Source organism: Cebus imitator, unplaced genomic scaffold (genome assembly GCF_001604975.1).
Source record: "Cebus imitator isolate Cc_AM_T3 unplaced genomic scaffold, Cebus_imitator-1.0 Scaffold293, whole genome shotgun sequence".
Taxonomy (NCBI): domain Eukaryota; kingdom Metazoa; phylum Chordata; class Mammalia; order Primates; family Cebidae; genus Cebus; species Cebus imitator.
This window is the reverse complement of record NW_016107608.1, coordinates 2,337,897-2,356,762: the sequence shown is the minus strand read 5'-3', so window position 1 is coordinate 2,356,762 and position 18,866 is coordinate 2,337,897. Positions and strand designations below refer to the sequence as shown.

General features: G+C 37.0%; 1 protein-coding gene across 3 annotated transcripts in view; it reads left to right on the top strand.

The window, feature by feature from the left end:
• VAV3 (vav guanine nucleotide exchange factor 3) overlaps window positions 1-18,866 on the top strand; it is a 406,390-nt gene that overhangs the window by 350,329 nt on the left and 37,195 nt on the right. For all 3 annotated transcript variants that reach the window (XM_017502189.2, XM_037729108.1, XM_017502188.2), the window contains exon 21: window positions 6,157-6,222. In XM_017502189.2, coding sequence (XP_017357678.1) covers window positions 6,157-6,222 — 66 coding nt within the window. The remainder of the gene's footprint in view (window positions 1-6,156; window positions 6,223-18,866) is intronic.

Here is an 18,866-nt window from a genome sequence, read left to right as displayed (position 1 = left end):
GAACTTTCACTATTTATACATTGGACAATAGTTAAGAACCATATCCCCTTTTGACTAAGAAATAACAAAAATGCATAGCTATGGTTTTATTCTGTTGTGTGTGCACATGACTATTTTGGAATTAATTGTAGTGACCACCATATAACCATATGCAGATATGCTTGGCAAATTTTCAAGGTGTTCACTGGTAGAAAGTGCATATCTTACTCATCATATAGGAGGCAATTAACAATGAAAGAATATATATACTTCCAAAAAGCCAGTTAGTGAAAGAATGGACTATCAGGAATATAATATTTCCTGTTCAGGTGAAAGTGATACGAGAGTCTATGTTTCTTGTGGCATAGCAAGTTTACTGAAATATAAAGAGAGTGGTGGTATTACACACAGGATTAGACATTTCTATTTTAATAACACATGAATGGTCCAAATAAAAAAGGAATACTTAGAAATGAAATAACTGATTGACAATAATCAAAAAGCAATATTGTAGATAAAATAAAACAAGTATTTAGCATTTGCAGAGTAGTTTCATGCATGTTAAATCTTTGATCCTTGCAGCAACCTGGCGAGGCATGTGTGGCAGATCTCATCATCATCCCCGTTTTACACTGAGATTTGCCAAAGGTTGCACATCTTTTTATAGCAGAGCTAGGAATAGAACAAGCTCTTCTGATGACACATTCCTATGATACTGCCTTTCTGTGTTTTCCAAGAACTATCCCTTATGTATATCAAACTGGTGATAGTTACAATATGCAGCAGTGATTAAAAATCTCTCCTTACCAATGGCCAGTTTGTGACTGGGTCTTTTCCTGATCACCTCCTCTTTTCTATTTTTTTTCTTATATGTCCTCACAAACTTCATCAGATAATTCCAAAAATAGTGTGTCCATCTTTCTGTCCATCCTTCCTTCCTTCCATCTGCCCATCCAATCAATGAACTAATTTATGTGTACAGTGCATTCACCCATATTCCCATAATTCATGGCCACGCTGTACATCTTCTTTCCCCAAACCCTCAACGTGTGTATTTCTGACAGCGGGAAGTGACTGGGCAGGGTGACAGTTGCTCTGGGCATTACCCATGTGTGATAAATTGCTTAGTAATCTCCATAGCACTATTGTGCATAAGTTGAGAGTGTTTAGGGCATTGTAACTTGGGAGAATTTCCAGTCATTCATAAATAACCATTAATCTGTCCCTTTTACATTCAGCTTTCCACATCTGTTTCAAATTGTTCAGTGCTATTCCAGGAGTGCATTAAAGCTCCAATCCAGGTAGTATTAAGGGGATAAATGAGCCAAAGGGAAGAGACACTGTATTTTTCTCAAAGCAATTCTTTCTCCTTTTTTACAGAGTTAGGAGCCAAGCAATTTACGATTAAGATTTTTGGAAGATATGCTTTGTCATTTTAAGCCATCCTTGTCTGTGGGCTTAAAAATGAGGTTTTAGCTCTAGTATCCTGGCATGCCTTAATGTATTTCTCTGTACAGGTAGATTGTGAATATCATTTCTATCAGCAAACTTGAAGTAGTTTCAATTCATTGTGATTCAGTGTGGATTCTTCTTTAAGAAAAATGAAGAATAGTTAAAACCTAAGGTCAGTTAGAAATAAATAAGTGCCTGAGTATGCATTTATATTTGTGATACTCAGGAATGTCAGGGAAAGTTGTCAATAATTTTAGTTTGATACGCTTTTCTACAGGAAAAAATTTGCTTTCCAGGAAAAAGGCATTATTATTTTATGGATTATAATTTAATATTATTTTGCTTTATGTCTGCTCCAGGTAATTTAATGAATATTATAAAGGTACATTTTTTCTCACCATATTACTACCCATAAGCTATTTTTTCAGGTGCTTTCTAAAGAAAGTATTTCATAAGAATGACCCAACCTGTAGTGTTAGATTTGCAAAAGTCTCATCATATAGTACAGAGATGCCCTGCAGAATAAATGCATATAAAGATAGCACGGTGTGGTGTATCAGATGACACATAGTATGAGAGAAGAATCTTTTCAAGTTGACCTTGAACATGCTAAGGGAGTTATAGAACAAATATCAAGCAGGAGGATAACTAAAAGATGATTCCATATCTCCAGCATTTATAATACTCATAAAAGGGATGACAAGCTGATTATCTGACCCAGAATAAAATGCCCACACAGTAATGTAAATAAGAAGAAAATTCAGTTGCATGTCCCTCATCAAGGTCCCTCATATCATCACATAAAGTACACTAAATCATTGGATATCAAGTTGGTCTGTTTCATAGTTACAGTCTGCAATTTCATCCATGCGTAGGGGATTGACAGCTGCTCTACCCATTAGTATTAATGAATTACCAATGTACATCCCACACACATCTACCAAGAAACCAAAGAAACCCCTCCTACACACTACTTTGTTTTGAATCCTCCAAATGTTGTAGGCTAGCTCTCTTTTTAATAAGTGAAAATTATTGAATATAGCACATATTATCCCTCATAGCTAAAGCTGAGGAGACTAGGAATTAGTTAGTAATTGTAACTTTATTCATATGGTAAAACAAGTTAAATTCTCTCTCATCTAAGGAATGCCTAAGACCATTTAAAGAATGTGACCTGATCTGCTAGGACATTTCATTAAAGAAAAAACAATTCAGAATGACATTGGCAGCCTGTTTAGTGAAATTTTTTCCCTCCTGAAGGACCTCCAAGAGTGTCCTTTAAATGAGAGGAGAACGAACAAAATGAGTTTTGATATGATGACCTTGTGTCATATCTGATGACTTGTTTACCCAGACAATTTCAGTTTATACCTTTTGTTCTGGCATAATTATCAGTCACTACCCATTTACTCTCAAAAGGTATTGATTTGGATGGAAAATTATATGTTCAACTAGTTTTAGAGCATTTCTTATACAACCACGGTGTCTTCGTCAGCCATCTAGTATGATTTCAGCTCCCAATTATGTCTTTTGTGTGGAACACCTGTTTCTACAAAGGAAGAAAGAAAGAAAAACTATGCCAATCCATACACCTTCATCAGCTAAAAAATCGTCTCTTTTTTTCTACTCTTTTAATCTTTGGTTCCTTATCCTTTTTTCCCTGGTTGTGACATTGCACTCCCCAACACTGTCGTTATAGAACATGTCAAGGACAGGTGAAAGAATGTCGCCATATAAATATTTTCCTATAGAAACAGGCAGCTTAATGTTTTTCAATGCTTGTCTGTGTGAAAAAAAAAAAGTGACACATAGTCATGGGTTACTTAATGACAGTGATACATAGTAATAAATGCATCGTTGTGCAAATGTTATGGAGTTTACTTATGCAAACCTAAATAGTATAACCTACTACATACCTAGGCTACACATACAGCCTCTTGTTGCTAGGCTACAAACTTGTATAGCATATTACTGTACTGAATATTTTAGGTCGTTATAACATTTGTGTATCTAAACGTAGAAAAAGTACAGTAAAAATATAATATTATAATCTTATGGAACCATCATATATAAGGTTAGTCATTGATGGGAATGTCATCATGTGGCACATGGCAGTATTTTATCCTTTTTAATGAAGAGGAATTTACGGCCATGCTCCTCGTTGACATGGAACTATCAGATTGAGTTATATCTCCCCTTAGAAACATTTATTAAGGGCCTACTCTGTGTCTGACATCTTGTTATACAAAAATGACTGAGGGATTGTCCCTTATGTCAAGGAACTCACGGTCTATTAATAGAGAAGACTATGTTGAACAATAATTACATATACTACTAGAAGTGAATACTACTAAAGTACTGCTAATTTATGTACCACCAAGGGTGTGGAAAAGTATGGTGGGAGAATGGGCATGGGATTCAATCTGGGATCTGCTCCTTGGAGAAGAGGTGACAGAGTATCTGATGTGCGAACTGAGTCTTGGAGGAGGAACAGAATGAAGGTATCAATTTATATGAGGGGTTCTGCATCAGGTTTGCTCTGAGAAAGTAGATGGTATTATATTGGCCAGCATACACTGTCAAAAAAAAAATCACTTATTCTCCTGTACGCTGCATTCTATAGATGAAGGCCTTTTGCCGTTGTTCTGAAGAAGGGTGGAAATCAACAGTTTACTATTTTTACAATAGCCATAATTTTCCAATTTGTTGGTATACCTTCAAATGTACTTTGGAAGACCATTACAGAACTCTCTCTTTTTGGCCTTTCCTCTGCAAAACAGACTTATTTCCTTTGTTACTCTCAAAGGTCTTGTTTGTTTTTTTAAGCATTCTTAATCTTTTCTCTTCTGAGCTTAATCTGTGTATGGTTCCCACCACACACCCTTATATTCTGCACTCAGCATTCAGGTATCATTGCAGTGTGTTTATGTATAAAGGTCTGGCTAGTGGGCATAGTCCTAAATATCATACTTATTTTCTTGTATCTCACTGCCATGCTGAAACTAAAGCATCATAGGACACTTGATAAACACAGCTGACTGAAAGAAACAGTTCATCCAACCTTGCAGTTACTGCTGCTATCACTACCAGGTCTCTGATTCTTCTCTTTCCTGATAGTTTCTTTCTGCCTTGTCATTAATTTCTGTAAATTCTGTCTTCTACCTTCTCTGTACATTTTATCCCATGACAGCCTTGCTCTAATTTCCGGATTCCCCTCTAAGCCATCCAAGTGTGTGTTGTTTGGATGGATTCTCTAATCACTTCCTACTTCCATCCTGCACACTTTTCCCAGTCTTTAACTCAAAAACAGATCATCTTCTCTTCCCATATCTAATCCACTGGCTACTTTAACAGGCTAAGTTAAATAGTGCCTTCAGCACCTGTTTCTCTCCCTCCAATCCCTTTCCTTACCATGGTATCAGTTTCCTCGGAACATTCTCAATTCCAAAAGTGATATCCATCTAGGAGCCATATTCCACATTGGTGCAAGTTTAAGTCTCCTAAAACATACAACACCTTTAAAGAAATAGAATTCAGCTATTATTGTCAAATTGTTTCCTATTTTTTATCTTTATGTCCCACTGTCCTTCATGAGTCTCTATTATGCTTGTACAGAGAGGCAACCCTTTATAGAGTTTGATCTCTGTCTCTGTACTTGCTGGCTCTGTGACCACGGGTAGATTATTTACCTTCTTCACGTCTTATTTTCCTCATCTGTAATGTGCTGACAGTAATTGGACCTACCATAAAGGATCATAGCAAGGATTTAATAAAACAATAGAAGCCTAGCACATATTAAGGATTCAATAATTATTAGTATTTTTGCAATTTCATGACAAAAACAACAATGACATTTTCACCAACCTAATAGAGAACTATTTTCTAAAATCTGAATGGTCTTCTTCTCTTTTTTCCTAAATCTGAAAATCATCTAAAACTTACATTACACTGTTTTCTATTTTCACATCTTGACATATCATCTTGCTAGAGAGATATTCTCTTGTCTTCTATTAGACCAATAGTATCCATTTATATGGAATTACTAATAGGCCTTCACAAAATTCATATTATCTGCTTCTACCAATGAATATAAAGGCTAAAGACAGAAACTACGATTATCTCTCTAACACAAGGGTCCCCAATCCCCAGGCCACTGATCATGACCTGCTAGGAACTGGGCCATACAGCAGGAGGTGAGCAACCAATGAGCAAGCATTACCACCTGAGCTCTGCCTCCCGTCAGATCATTAGATTCTCATAAGAGTGCGAACTTTACTGTGATCTGTACGTGTCAGGGATCTAGTTTGCACACCCTTTATGAGAATCTAATTCCTGAGGTGAAACAGTTTTCTCCTGAAACCACCTGCCATGCCCCCAGCACCCACCCCACCTCACCCCACATCTCTGGTGTCAAAAACTTTGGTGTCCACTGTTCTATAGGAATGAGAGAGATTAAAACTAACAAAATGGAAGGGTAGATTGAAAAATAAACTTGAATTATTTTATGCTCATGACCTGAAACCAGATGTAAAGTTGAACAACTGAAAAAACCATTTCTGCTTTTACTTCCTTTTCTGAGCCACAGTAAGTTAATGCTCAGGACTGGATATAATACATAAGGAATTCTAAGGATCCTAAGCAACATGACTCTATGTATGCTACATCATGGGGTTATCATTTGTGGTAAATTTATTCTTAACATTGGCATTTTTTTTTCTTATTTAGGGCAGAAATTTAGCATCTGGAGAGGTTGGATTTTTTCCAAGTGATGCTGTGAAGCCTTGCCCATGTGTAAGTACTATTATCTTCATTTTTTCTTGCTTCGTTTTGTTTTTGACGCTCTGATTAATTGTGCAAAAATCTACAAAGGATGCTGGCCAGGTCAGTTATTTATTTTATTAATATTTTCTGGAAAAATTATCATTTTCAACATCATTATGATTCTATTGTCCAAACATGTTTTTAAATGTTAAGAAAATATATACAAGAGGCAAATTTAACTTAGTAGAACTTACAAAACTAAGTTGTCTAAAAGGTTTTAGAAGAAATAAACCACAGCTACAAATTAGATGCATTGTACAAGTTTCCCCTTTCCCACCGACATGAGAATGGTATGGTCTGCTTCCAGTCACTTGGGTTACAGGGTGACACTACACTTCAACTGATGTCTTTGAAAGCATGCTAGAAAATTAAAAGTCCACAAACTCTTCAATTAAATGTCTAAATAAATTTTCTATACTTTAGTGTGTCATTACTGTTTATATAATGTCATAATTGAATTTTTCGAAAATATCAGACACAGGTAAAAGGAGAATAAATGAACATTTACTCAATATTACAGGTGAATGTAACCTAAAATGTACTCCCTGGTGTGTTATGATACTGAAAAATGTCTGTGTAGGGTAACATGATTTTAATGTCATAAGTTGGTATCGGGGTAATTTTTTTCTACACAACTTTTTAAGTTGTAGACTCCAAAGTTAATGAAATTCCTTTACTAATATGATGGAGATGATTGCCTGAGTGGGGGAAAACTCTCCTTAAACTATATCGCTTGCTATATTTCAGTAGTTACTGAATTTCTAAACTGGACATTCTTTTTAATGTTAGAAACATGAAAATCCGCCATCCTTGATTTTAGAAAGTACACTATAGGATAATTTACTCCACTGATTCAAGCTTTATTTTCAAAAGCAAACAGAATAGAAAAGCAGCTGTTATTCTGTTGGTTCTGTGTTCTAATATCACATTTTTAACTTTTATTTTAGGTTTAGGGGTACATGTGCAGGTTTATAATTTGAGTAAATTGCATGTCATGGGGGTTTGGTGTACAGATTATTTTGTTACTCAGGTTCTAAGCATAGTACCTGATAGGTAGTGTTTAGATCCTCACCCTCCTCCCGCCTTCCACTTTCAAGGAAGACCCTGGAGTCTCTTGTTCCCTTCTTATGTCCATGTGTATTCAGTTTTAGCTTTCTCTTCTAAGTGAGAGCATGTGTTATTTGCTTTTCCTCTTCTTTGTTAGTTCACTTATGATAATGGCCTCCAGCTCCATCCATGCTGCTGCAAAGGGCATGATCTTGTTTCTTTTTATGGCTGTGTAGTATTCTGTGGTATATATGTACCACATTTTCTTTATCCAGTCTACCCTTGATGAGCATTTAGATTGATTCCATGTCTTTGCTATTGTGAATATTGCTGGAATGAGCATACACATGCATATCTTTATTTGCAGGACAATTTCTGTTTCTTTGGGTATATACCTAATAATGGGATTGCTGTGTCAAATAGTAATTCTGTTTTAATTTCCTTTAGAAATTGCCACAATCCTTTCCACAAAGGCTGAACTAATTTACATTCCCACCAGCAGTGTATCAGCATTCCCTTTGCTCCGCAACCTTGCCAGCATCTGTTATTTTTTTGCTTTTTAACAAAAGCCATTTTTACTGAAGTGATATGGTATCTCACAATAATTTCAATTTGCATTTCTTTAATGATTAGTAAAATTGGGCATGTTTTCAAATGCTTGTTGGCTGAATGTATGTATATCTTCTTTCTAAAAGTGCCTGTTCATGTCATTTGCCCACTTAATAGAGTTGGGTTTTAGCTTGTTAATTTATTTATATATTTTTTAGATGCTGCATATTAGACCTTTGTCAGATGCACAGTTTACAAATATTTTATCCCATTCTGTACATTGTCTGTTTACTCTCTTGATAGTTTCTTTTGCTGTGCAGAAGCCCTTTAGTTTGATTTCCCATTTGTCAAATTTTGTTTTTGTTGCAATTGCTTTTGGCATCTTAGTCATGAAATCTTTGCTAGGTCCTAGGTCCAGAATGGTATTTCCTATGTTGTCCTCCAGGGTTTTTATGGGTTTAGGTTTTACATTTAAGTCTTCAATCTATCTCAAGCTGATTTTTGTATATGATATAAGGAAGAGGTTCAGTTTCAGTCTTCTGCATATGGCTAGCCAGTTATCCCAGCACCATTTATTGAATGTTTAGCTCCCACTTACAAGTGAGAACGTGTGCTATTTGCCTTTCCTTTCTATGTTAATTCACTTATGATAATGGCCTACAGCTCCATCCATGGTGCTGCAAAGGACATAATTTTGTTTCTCCCCATTACTGAACAGGGAGTCCCAGCCCCATTGCTTGTTTTTGTCAGCTTTGTCAAAGATCAGATGGTTGTAGGTGTGTGGCATTATTTCTGGGCTCGCTGTTCTATTCCATTATTCTGTTGTGTTGCATATTTTTTGTCTTAGATTACATTACAGTCTTGAAAGATTATTGAAGTTTGCTACAACTCTTTTTTTTTGAGACAGAGTTTCGCTCTTGTTACCCAGGCTGGAGTGCAATGGCACGATCTCGGCTCACCGCAACCTCCACCTCCCGGGTTCAGGCAATTCTCCTGCCTCAGCCTCCTGAGTCGCTGGGATTACAGGCACGCGCCACCATGCCCAGCTAATTTTTTGTATTTTTAGTAGAGACGGGGTTTCACCATGTTGACCAGGATGGTCTCGATCTCTTGACCTTGTGATCCACCCGCCTCGGCCTCCCAAAGTGCTGGGATTACAGGCTTGAGCCACCGCGCCCGGCCTTTACAACTCTTATTTAATTAGATAAGCTAAAATGATTATCTAGTTTTTTGACTTTATATGAACAAGATTCAGCCTTCCTATCTGTAAAGTAGTAATTTATATACGTAGGCAGGTGGCAGGATATTATACGTTCTAACATTAAGAAGCTTAAGAACCTAAAGACATCACATCAAGAATGTTAAGCACTGAATATACCATGTACTGTTTTCTGTTTATGGAACTGTTTTTGTTTACAGTCTCTTGAATAAGGCATAAAAATTAGCATTTGAAGTTTTATTTTAGGGACAATCTGGTACAAAGTAGGTATTTTATAAATTACTGTTGAATGAATGAACAAAGGAGTAAAAAAGCAAATGCAAGTCCCTAGCTGTATATACGACATTACCAATGGTAGACACTAGTTAAATCAGCCTGTAGAATCATAGCAAATTATATTTGCTGACCCAAAAAGTGGCTAGAAGGAGAAATACGTTCAGAAATTTTCAGATGACAGAATTGTAGAGTAACTTATAATTGTAAGTAGGACTACTAAATATGATTGTTTTATAGTAGCAAGTAGCTACTTTAAATTTTACTGCTTAGTGAAATTACAGGTTAATTTTTTAATTAGAGGACAAGTTAAGTAACAGTAAGTAGAAAGATGAGAATTTGAAGGAGACGGGATAATTTGAGGAAGTTTGGAAAATGGTATTGCTTTTGATTCTGGGACATATTATTTATCAGGGGTCTATGAGTAGTGCTGAATATTCCATTCTGGGCTTAAAATTTATTTTCCTGCATATGCCACATGCATCTCCTCAAAACTTCTGCAGATAGAAACCTAGAACTGAGGGAAACACAGGCGGTTCATGACTGAGTCAATTTTATTTTTAGCAATATGATAACTAGAGACAAACCCGGAACTGCAGCACAATGCAAACTTGGGTAGAATCTCTGATTCCAGGAGCGCTTAGTGGGTAAACTAGGAGAAAACCCATCCCACTGACAGTGATATGACTACCTTGCTATGGTTCAGGATTGGAAAACAAAAAGGAAAGCAATCTCCCCTGGGAATTTCTAACCTTAAATCCAAAACCATCTAGATGAAGGGCTGGAATTAATACCAGCTCTACTACCTAAATAATTCTAAGCTAGAAATGTAGTTTAAAATTATTCCAGATTGTGCCACTGCACTCCAGTCTGGGTGACAGAGCAAGATTCGTCTCAAATAAAAAATAATAATTAAAAAAAATTCCACATTATTCTCCTAATGGAAATTCAAATTCTCTCTGGATTGGAGCCTCTTTGCGCACATTCCTCAAATGATTTTCCTAAGGAACATACATTCACAATTTGGAATCATTACATTCATGCAGAAACAAATCACCTTGTACCAAGGTCAGCAGAAACAAAAAAATATATACTTAAACCCACAAATATAGCAAATATTTGAATTTTAGATTCAGAAATTTATGCTTAATATTCAAAAATTCAAAATGTTAATATGGTTTAAGAAATTAAAGGAAACAAAAATCTAAGTGGAAAGCAAGGCACTATATATTTAGGCATATGTGAAAAAGATTCAGGTATAGTAATTGAAAGCCTTAACGGATGGCATATCAGACACAGTTGTGTAGGAAATCGGAGGAAAAGTCTGAAGAAATTTCTCAAAGAACTGTTGGAGTGATGAGATACAAATACATTTAATAGAAGGAGAGAATAAAGATAATTGCAGAAAAGCAATATTCAAATAAACAATGGCTGAGAACTTTCCAGATTCTATAATAAAACTCTAATCTTGAGAGTCAAGAAGCATATATTAAAATTAATTAACACCTGGATGCATCATAATGAGACTGGAGGACATTAAAGACAAAATATTAAAACTAAGTGATTTAATTATCTATAAAGGGTTGATAATTGGACCCAGCTAAAAACAGCAGTAATAGAAGCAACAAGAGCTTCCACTTCTGGCAACTGTTGAACAGCTCCTATTGGACCAGTCCTCCCACACATATCTACAAGTTGTGGACAAAATATTACAACAAAACTATTTAAGGGCACTTCTCAGGAGAAAAGTTGACACTTGGAAAAAGGAGTGGTACTAGGGTGAATTTATTTGCTTTATGGCTAACTTGAGGGCAGGCACTGGATCATATCATTCTGGGTGGCTAAAATTCAGATAGAAAACTTATGGTATTTCTATAAGGTTGTATTACAACCTTAAAGGTATTATAACCTTTAAAGAATTTCTGTAAGGTTCTATAAGGTTTGTATCTGTATCCATACAAACCTTATAGAAATGTAGAAATAAGGTTTGTATGTATAAAAATAGCATTTCTATAAGGTTTGTATGGATTCTATATTCTCAATAAAATGTTTTTTAAAAACAGTATGTTCATAGGAGAAGTTTAGCAATGTTAACTGATTATGGTGGGGCCGGAAAATGGTATTAGGGAAAAATAGTAGTCATATGCTCAAAGTTGAAAAAGTTCCCAAAAGGAAATTATCTGTTTTCTTAAATATGAAATACCTGTCCTAACAAGGACTCATAGTACACAGAAGAAAATGCAGAGGGCCCATGACTGATGGAAGAGGATAGGACCCCATCCTAGTTAATAGGAATCATGGCTGAGAAGGTAGTCCTAGATCCTCACATGTTGGAATGCACCCACTGAAGAGAGAAAAGCTCTGTTTGGACACTTCAAGGTGGAACAGCATCAGTTGCCTGTTCTGTTTTAGAATCTTATGTCACTGTGTCCTTTTTGGATCTCCAGCCTTTTTAAAAGCCAAAGGAGTCCACAGCCAGAATACTTTGAGATTCTTCTCTCTCCTCCTTCCTCTCTCTGTTCACTTTTCTGTTTGTTCTTTTGGCTCAAGAATAAACATACAGGAGCAGCAGCTCCAGCAGGCACCACAGGTTGTCGGTACAGAGCTGGGTGAACGTTTTGCCTAGCACCAAGAGTACCTGTGGGACAGAGCTACCTGCTCCCCAGAAAGAGGGGAAGCTGAAAGCAGGGACACAGTCGGTATGACTGGGTGGGTCCCACCGCCACCCCCACAAAGACCAGCAAACTGAAGCCCTCTTGCTTGAGAGTTTCGCAGCCAGCACATCAGTTCAAGTTTGGCCCGGGACAGTTGAGCTTAGTGGGAGGAAGGACGTCCGCCATTGTTGAGGCGGGTCTAAACATACCTGTGTAAACAAAAGCCAAAGGAAGCTTACACAGCAGCTGGACTGAGTCCATGACAGCCCAGCAGCGCCTCTGCAGGCAGACAAGGGACAGACTGCCTACTCAAGCAGCTCCCTGACCCCTGTATAACCAAAAAGATGCCTCATATGGGAAATCTCTGGCTGTCATCTGGCAGGTAACCTTCTGGGACAAAGCTACCAGAGGAAAGCTCAGGCAGCAATCCTTGCTATTCGGCAACTCCCATGGGTGATTTGCAGGCAAGCAAGGTCTAAAGTGGACCTCCAGCAGTCCTGCAGCAGAGGGACCTGACTGTTAGAAGAAAAACTAAAACACAATAAGAAATAGCTCCAACATCAAGAGAAAGGACGTCCACTCAGAGACCCCATCTGAAATCACCGACGTCAAAGATCAAAGGTAGATAAATCCATGAAGATGGAAAGAAACCAGCACAAAAAGGATGAAATTATCAAAGACCAGAACTCTTCTCCTCCTCCAAGGGATCACAACTCCTCACCAGCAAGGGAACAAAACAGGATGGAGAATTAGTTTGATGAATTGACAGAAGCAGGCTTCAGAAGGTGGCTAATAACAAACTTCTCTGAGCTAGAGGAACATGTTCTAACCCAATGCAAAGAAACTAAAAACCTTGAAGAAAGGTTAGACAAAATGCTAACTAGAATAACCATCTTAGAGAAGAACATAAATGACTTGATGGAGCTGAAAAACACAGCATGAGAACTTCATGGAGCATACACAAGTTTCAATCCAAATTGACCAAGTAGAAGAAAGGATATCAAAGATGGAAGATCAACTCAATGAAATGAAGCAAGAAGGCAAGATTAGAGAAAAAAGAGTAAAAAGAAATGAACAAAGCCTCCAAGAAATACTGGATTATGTGAAAAGACCTAATCTATGCTTGATTGGTGTACCTGAATGTGATGGGGAGAATGGGTCCAAGCTAGAAAACACTCTTCAGGATATTATGCAGGAGAAATTCCCCAGTCTAGCAAGGCAGGACAACATTCAAATCCAGGAGATACAGAGAACATCACAAAGATATTCCTCTAGAAGAGCAATCCCAAGGCACAAAATCGTCAGGTTCACAAGGGTTGAAATGAAGGAAAATAGGGCTAAGCGCAGTCAGAGAGAAAAGTCGGGTCGCCCACAAAGGGAAGCCCATCAGACTCATGACACATCTCTCAGCAAAAACCCTACAAGCCAGAAGAGAGTGGGAACCAATATTCAACATCCTTAAAGAAAAGAAATTTCAACCTAGAATTTCATATCTAGCCAAACTAAGCTTCATAAATGAAGGAGAAATAAAATCCTTTATGGACAAGCAATTGCTGAGAGATTTTGTCACTGCCAGACCTGCCTTACAAGAGCTTCTGAAGGAAGCACTAAACATGGAAAGGAACAGCCAGCACCAGTCACTGGAAAAATGGACCAAATAGTGAAGACCAATGACACAATGAAGAAACCGTGTCAACTAATGGTCAAAACAACTAGCCAGTAACCAGTAAAAATGACAGGATCAAATTCACACATAACAATATTAATATTAAATGTAAATGGCCTAAATGCCCCAATCAAAAGACACAGACTGACAAACTGGTTAAAAAGTTAAGACTCATCAGTGTGCTGTATTCAGGAGACTCTTCTCATGTGCAAAGATACACATAGACTCAAAATAAAGGGATGGAGGAATGTTTACCAATCAAATGGAGAACAAAAAAAAAGGAGGGCTTACAATCTTAGTTTCTGATAAAATGGACTTTAACAAAGATCAAAAGAGACAAAGAAGGGCATTACATAATGGTAAAAGGATCAATGCAACAAGAAGAGCTAACTATTCTAAATATATATGCACCCAGTACAGGAGCACCCTGATATATAAAGCAAGTTCTTAATGACCTACGAAGAGACTTAGACTCCCATACAATAGCAGAAGGAGATTTTTAATACTCCACTGTCAATATTAGACAGATGAATGAGACAGAAAATCAACAAGGATATCCAGGACATAAATGCAGATGTGGGCCAAGTGGACCTAATAGACATTTATAGAAATCTCCACCCCAAATCCACAGAATATACAGTCTTCTCAGCACCACATTGCACTTACTCTAAAATTGACCACATAATTGGAAGTAAATTTCTCCTCAGCAAGTGCAGAAGAATGGAAGTCATAACCATCTCTCAGAGCACAGTGCAATCAAATCAGAACTCAGGATTAAGAAACTCACACAAAACCACACAATGACATAGAAACTGAACAACCTGCTCCTGAATGACGACTGGATAAACGATGAAATGAAGGCAGAAATAAAGATGTTCTTTGAAATCAATGAGAATGAAAATACAATGTACCAGAATCTCTGGGACACATTTAAAGCAGTGTCTAGAGGGAAATTTATAGCAATAAATGCCCACATGAGAAGTGAGGAAAGATCTAAAATCAACACCCTATCATCAAAATTGAAAGAGCTAGAGGAGCAAGATTGAAAAAAAAAAAATTCAGAAGCTAGCAGAAGACAAGAAATAACTGAGATCAGAGCAGAAGTGAAGGAGATAGAGACACAAAAAACCCTTCAAAAAATCAATAAATCCAGGAGCTGGTTTTTTGAAAAGATCAACAAAATAGACCTTTAGCCAGACTAATAGAAAAGAGAGAAGAATCTAACAGATGCAATAAAAAATGATAAAGGAGATATCACCACCAATTCCACAGAAATACAAACTACCATCAGAGATTACTACAAGCAACTCTATGCACATAACCCAGTAAACCTGGTAGAGATGGATAAATTCCTGGACACTTATTCCCTCCCAAGACTAAACCAGGAAGAAGCTGAATCCTTGAATAGACTAACAAGGCCTGAAGTTGAGGCAGCAATTAATAACCTACCAACCAAAAAGTACCCAGATCCAGACAAGTTCACAGCCAAATTCTACCAGAAATACAAAGAGGAGCTGGTACCATTCCTTCTGAAACTATTCCAAACAATACAAAAAGATGGAATCTTCCCTAACTCATTTTATGAGACCAACATCATCCTGATACCAAAACCTGGCAGAGACACAACTGAAAACGAAAACTTTAGGCCAATATCCGTGATGAACATAGACACAAAAATCTTCAACAAAATACTGGCAAACTGCATGCAGCAGCACATCAAAAAGCTTATCCATCATGATCAAGTAGGCTTCATCCTGGAGATACAAGGCTGGTTCAACATATACAAATCTATAAACATAATCCATCACATAAGCAGAACCAAGGACAAAAACCACATGATCATCTCAATAGATGCAGAGAAGCACTTTGACAAAATTCAACAATCCATTATGCTAAAAACTCTCAATAAACTAGGTATCAATGGAACACATCTCAAAATAATAAAAGCTATTTATAACAAACCCACAGCCAATATGATACTGAATGGGCAAAAACTGAAAGCATTCCCTTTGAAAACTGTCACTAGACAAGGATGCCCTCTCTCACCATTCCTGTTCAACATAGTATTGGATTTCTAGCCAGAGAAGTCAGACAAGAAAAAGAAATAAAGGGTATTCAATTAGGAAAAGAGGAAGTCAAATTGTCTCTGTTTGCAGACAACACGATTGTATATTTAGAAGAACCCATTGTCTCAACCCAAAATCTCCTTAAGCTGATAAGCAACTTCAGCAAAGTCTCAGGATACAAATTCAATGTGCAGAAATCACAAGCACTTCTATACACAAATAACAGACCAACAGAGAGCCAAATCATGAGTGAACTGCCATTCACAATTGCTACAAAGAGAATAAAATACTTAGGAATACAACTAGCAAAGGATGTGAAGGACCTCTTCAAGGAGAACTACAAACCACTGCTCAAGGAAATAAGAGAGGACACAAGCAGTTGGAAAAACATTCCATGCTCCTGGTTAGGAAGAATCAATATTGTGAAAATGGCCATACTGACCAAAGTAATTTATAGATTCAGTACTGTCCCCATTAAGCTACCATTGACCTTCTTCACATAACTGGAAAATAACACTTTAAACTTCATATGGAACCAAAAGACAGCTGGCATAACCAAGACAATCCTAAGCAAAAAGAACAAAGCTGGAGGCATCATGCTACCTGACTTCAAACTATACTACAAGGCTACAGTGATCAAAACAGCAGGGTACTGGTACCAAAACAGAGATGTAGACTAATAGAACAGAACAGAGGCCTCAGAAGTAATGCCGCACATCTAAAACCATTTGATCTTTTACAAACCTGACAAAAACAAGCAATGGGGAAATGATTCCCTGTTTAATAAATGATTTTGGGAGAACTATTGCCTAGCCATATACATAAAGCTGAAACTGGACCCCTTTCTTACACCTTACAGTAAAATTAACTCCAGATGGATTAAAGATTTAAACATAAGACCTAACACCATAAAAGCTCCAGAAGAAAACCTAGGCAAAACCATTGAGGACATAGGCATGGGCAAGGACTTCATGACTACAACAACAAAAGCAATGGCAACAAAAGCCAAAATAGACAAATGGGATCTAATTGAACTTAAGAGTTTCTGCACAGCAAAAGAAACAATCATTAGAGTGAACTGGCAACTAACAGAATGGGAAAAAATTTCTGCAAGCTACCTATTTGACAAAGGGCTAATATCCAGAATCTACAAAGAACTAAAGCAGATTTACGAGAAAACAAACAAACCCATTCAAAAGTGGGTGAAGGACATGAACAGACACTTTTCAAAAGAAGACATTTATGAGGCCAAGAAACATATGAAAAAATGCTCATCATCACAGGTCATTAGAGAAATACAAATCAAAACCACATTGAGATACCACCTCACGCCAGTTAGAATGGCTATCATTAAAAAACCTGGATACAACAGATGCTGGAGAGGATGTGGAGAATAGGAACACTTTTACACTGTTGGTGGGAGTGTAAACGAGTTCAACCATTGTGGAAGACAGTGGGGCGCTTCCTCAAGGACCTAGAATTAGAAATTCCATTTGATCCAGCAATCCCATTACTGGGTATATACCCAAAGGACTATATAAATCATTCTATTATAAAGACATGCACACGTATGTTATTTGTGGCATTGTTTACAATAACCAAGTCCTGGAACCAACCCAAATGCCCATAGATGATAGACTGGACAAAGAAAATGTGGCACATGTACACCATGGAATACTATGCAGCCATAAAAAATGATGAGTTCATGCCCTTTGTAGGGACATGGATGAACCTGGAAACCATCATTCTCAGCAAACTGACACAAGAACAGAAAACCAAACACACCACATCTTCTCACTCATAGGCAGATAGATGTTAGACAATGAGAACACATGGGCACAGGGAGGGGCAACATCACACACTGGTGTCTGTTGGGGGATAAGGGCTAAGGGAGGGACAGCAGGGAGTGGGGAGGTTGGGGGAGGATAACATTGGGAGAAATGCCTGATGTAGGTGACGGGGAGATTGAGACAGCAAACCACCATGGCATGTGTGTACCTATGCAACAATCCTGCAAGATCTGCACATGTACCACAGAACTTAAAGTACAATTAAAAAAAAAAAAAAAAAAAAAAAAAAAAAAAAAAAAAAAAAAAAAAAAAAAAAAAAAAAAAAAAAAAAAAAAAAAGCTCTCTCCTCATTAAATAACAACTCTCTGCCCCAACAACTCTCTGAATTAAATAACCACCCTTTCCTCTAACAACTCTATCCCCATTAAATGACAGCTCTCTCCCCCAACCACTCTACCCATTAAATAACAACTCTCTCCCCCAACAACTCTATCCCCATTAAATAACAACTCTCTTCCCATTCAATAACAATTCTGTCCCCATTAAAAAACATCTCTAGTCCCAAGAACTCTCCCATTAAATGACAGCTCTCTTCCGAGCAACTCTACCCCCATTAAATAACAACTCTCTCCCCCAACAACTCTCTCCCCCAACAACTCTCTCTCCATTAAATAACAAATGTCTCCTTCAGCAACTCAAAAAAAAAAAAAAAAAAAAAGAATAAACATACATTATACTTTTAAAGAACACAGAGAGGGAGAGGGAAAGAGGAAATATTTTTCCCATCAGATTTCAGAAGCCATGTATATCTTATCATCAAAAGGGAAACTATTGAAGATCAATTTTTTTGTGAAAACAAAATTATGTAAGAAACTATTTGAAAGATTAGAATGGGTATAATTTACCTTCATATTAATTGCTGTTTATCTGGATTTTCCAAAGTGGTAATATTAAAAATGTAATCCATAGGATAAAAATATTTGAATATTAATAATCTAAGAAATGTTCTGACTAGAAAGATGATTTTTGATACAGCTTGAATATTCCTAATTTGGAAATCTGACATCTGAAATGTTCTAAAGTCTAAACTTTTTGAGCTCTGACATGACGCTTAAAGGAAATTGTTCACTGGAACATGTAAGATTTTACATTTTTGGATTAGGGATGCTGAACATAATGCAAATATTCTAAATTTTTTTAATCCAAAATTTGAAACAACTCTAGTCCCAAGCATTTCAGAGAAAGGATGCTCAACCTGTACGTAACTCAACCTGGAAGGGCAAAATAGTAACAGCACATTGTAAAGACTAGCATAGCTAGAGACATGTTCACATTGGCCAGTTCTCTGAA